A 1557-nucleotide genomic window follows, 5' to 3' on the forward strand; every position below is an offset into this window, starting at 1 on the left:
ACTTGTACTGAGAGCTTTTGAAAGCTTTGGCACGCTGTATTGGTATATAAGTAAGCAGCAGATACACAATGATCAGGTGATTCAACGTGTAACACCTCCGGGTGTGGTTATTCTGATTTAATTCTTTTTTTTAAAGGAAGAGTATAGGTCACTTAAATCAAAATTAAAAACAAATTAAAATGGATTGGATTTCGAAAATCAAAGTAATGTTCACTTAAATGAATCTGGTGAAACTGGCTGTTAGTGTGATTATTTTGATTTAATTTTTATTTAAGTGAAGAGCCCCCAGGGAGTCCCCAGGTCAAAGACGAAAAACCAAATTTATAAAGATGTAATAGGCGCGCGGTTTCAACAACTTAAATCGAAAAAATTACTTCTATATTGTTTGAGAAGCTCTCCTACCATAAAATAAATAATAAATACATAAATGGGTTTGAAACCTACTTTTTTATTTAAAGATGCATTTTTTATTTTTTCTCTCTGATGCTAGGATTTATTTTAAAGAACTTTGTAAAAACATGATTGATTCCAAAAATTATTTAAAAAATTCAGTGCAATGTAGAATAAAAATATGAATACCAAGTGCAAGATGAAAAATCTTTAGAATTAAAAAAAATTAAAAGTTTTTAGATTCACAAGGACCAATAGGTAATTTTTTAAGCTGATAAAAATGAAAGGATGAAATTCGAGGATGCTATCGAGTTTATATAAGTCCTCAACATCTATTTATAATTTTGCATATTTTGAATATTAAATATAACAATGAACATCCTTTCGGAATTTTCCATTTTCACAACACTAATTACGCTAGCGATACGTTTCGATAACTTTTTGCATGAGTAAATAAAAAATGTAATCTCAACACTTACCTTGCCAAAGCTGCCTTTGCCAATAGCACGTAATATTTGAAAATGATCAAAATTGACTATGGCCATCAGTTATTAGCATAAAAATTTGTTGCAGTTCATTAAAAAGGGAGATAAAAAATGAGAATAAAAATGAAATTTGGTGTATAAAATATTTGACAAAGTTAGACGGCTTAAAACCTTCACCTATTTACATATGAGGACATAAGAACCAGAATACGTATGTACATTAGGGTGGTAAAAAAAAAAGTAAAGTCGGAAATTTAATGCTCTCACCCCCTAGGATTGTTCTATACCGAAAAAAAATATACCCCTGTTTTTTTATTTTAAAATCAAAATATATTTAGAGGTCGCTCAAAGCGCTCAAAGTTTTCCAGTTTTTTAAGGGTCTCCGAAATATCCCGAAAAAAATCAAATATACAAAAGAAAAAAAGAAAAAATAGTTTAAATTAAAAAACGTTTAAATAAACAATTGGGCATTATTCTCTGAAGTCTTCTGAAGAGAAGCAGAGTTTTCAGATTGAAAATTTTGATTTCCATGGATTCTATGCCATTTCTACGAAAAGCCTTTTTTTTCGCCATACAAAATACATGGGAAACTTTGAGCGCTTTAAGCGACCTCTAAATATATTTTGAATTTAAAATAAACAAGTAAGAAAGTCTAAGTTCGGGCGGAGCCGAACATTAAATA

General features: G+C 29.7%; 1 protein-coding gene across 1 annotated transcript in view; it reads right to left on the reverse strand.

The window, feature by feature from the left end:
- LOC118737199 (serine/threonine-protein kinase 32A) overlaps positions 1 to 967 on the reverse strand; it is a 20710-nt gene extending 19743 nt beyond the window's left edge. Inside the window, exon 1 of the mRNA XM_036467555.1 lies at positions 870 to 967. Coding sequence (XP_036323448.1) covers positions 870 to 935 — 66 coding nt within the window. The 5' untranslated portion in view covers positions 936 to 967. The remainder of the gene's footprint in view (positions 1 to 869) is intronic.
- Between the last annotated feature and the right edge of the window lie 590 nt (positions 968 to 1557).

The sequence above is a fragment of the Rhagoletis pomonella genome, unplaced genomic scaffold (genome assembly GCF_013731165.1).
Source record: "Rhagoletis pomonella isolate Grant_MI unplaced genomic scaffold, Rhpom_1.0 Rhpom_scaffold_00004, whole genome shotgun sequence".
NCBI lineage: Eukaryota > Metazoa > Arthropoda > Insecta > Diptera > Tephritidae > Rhagoletis > Rhagoletis pomonella.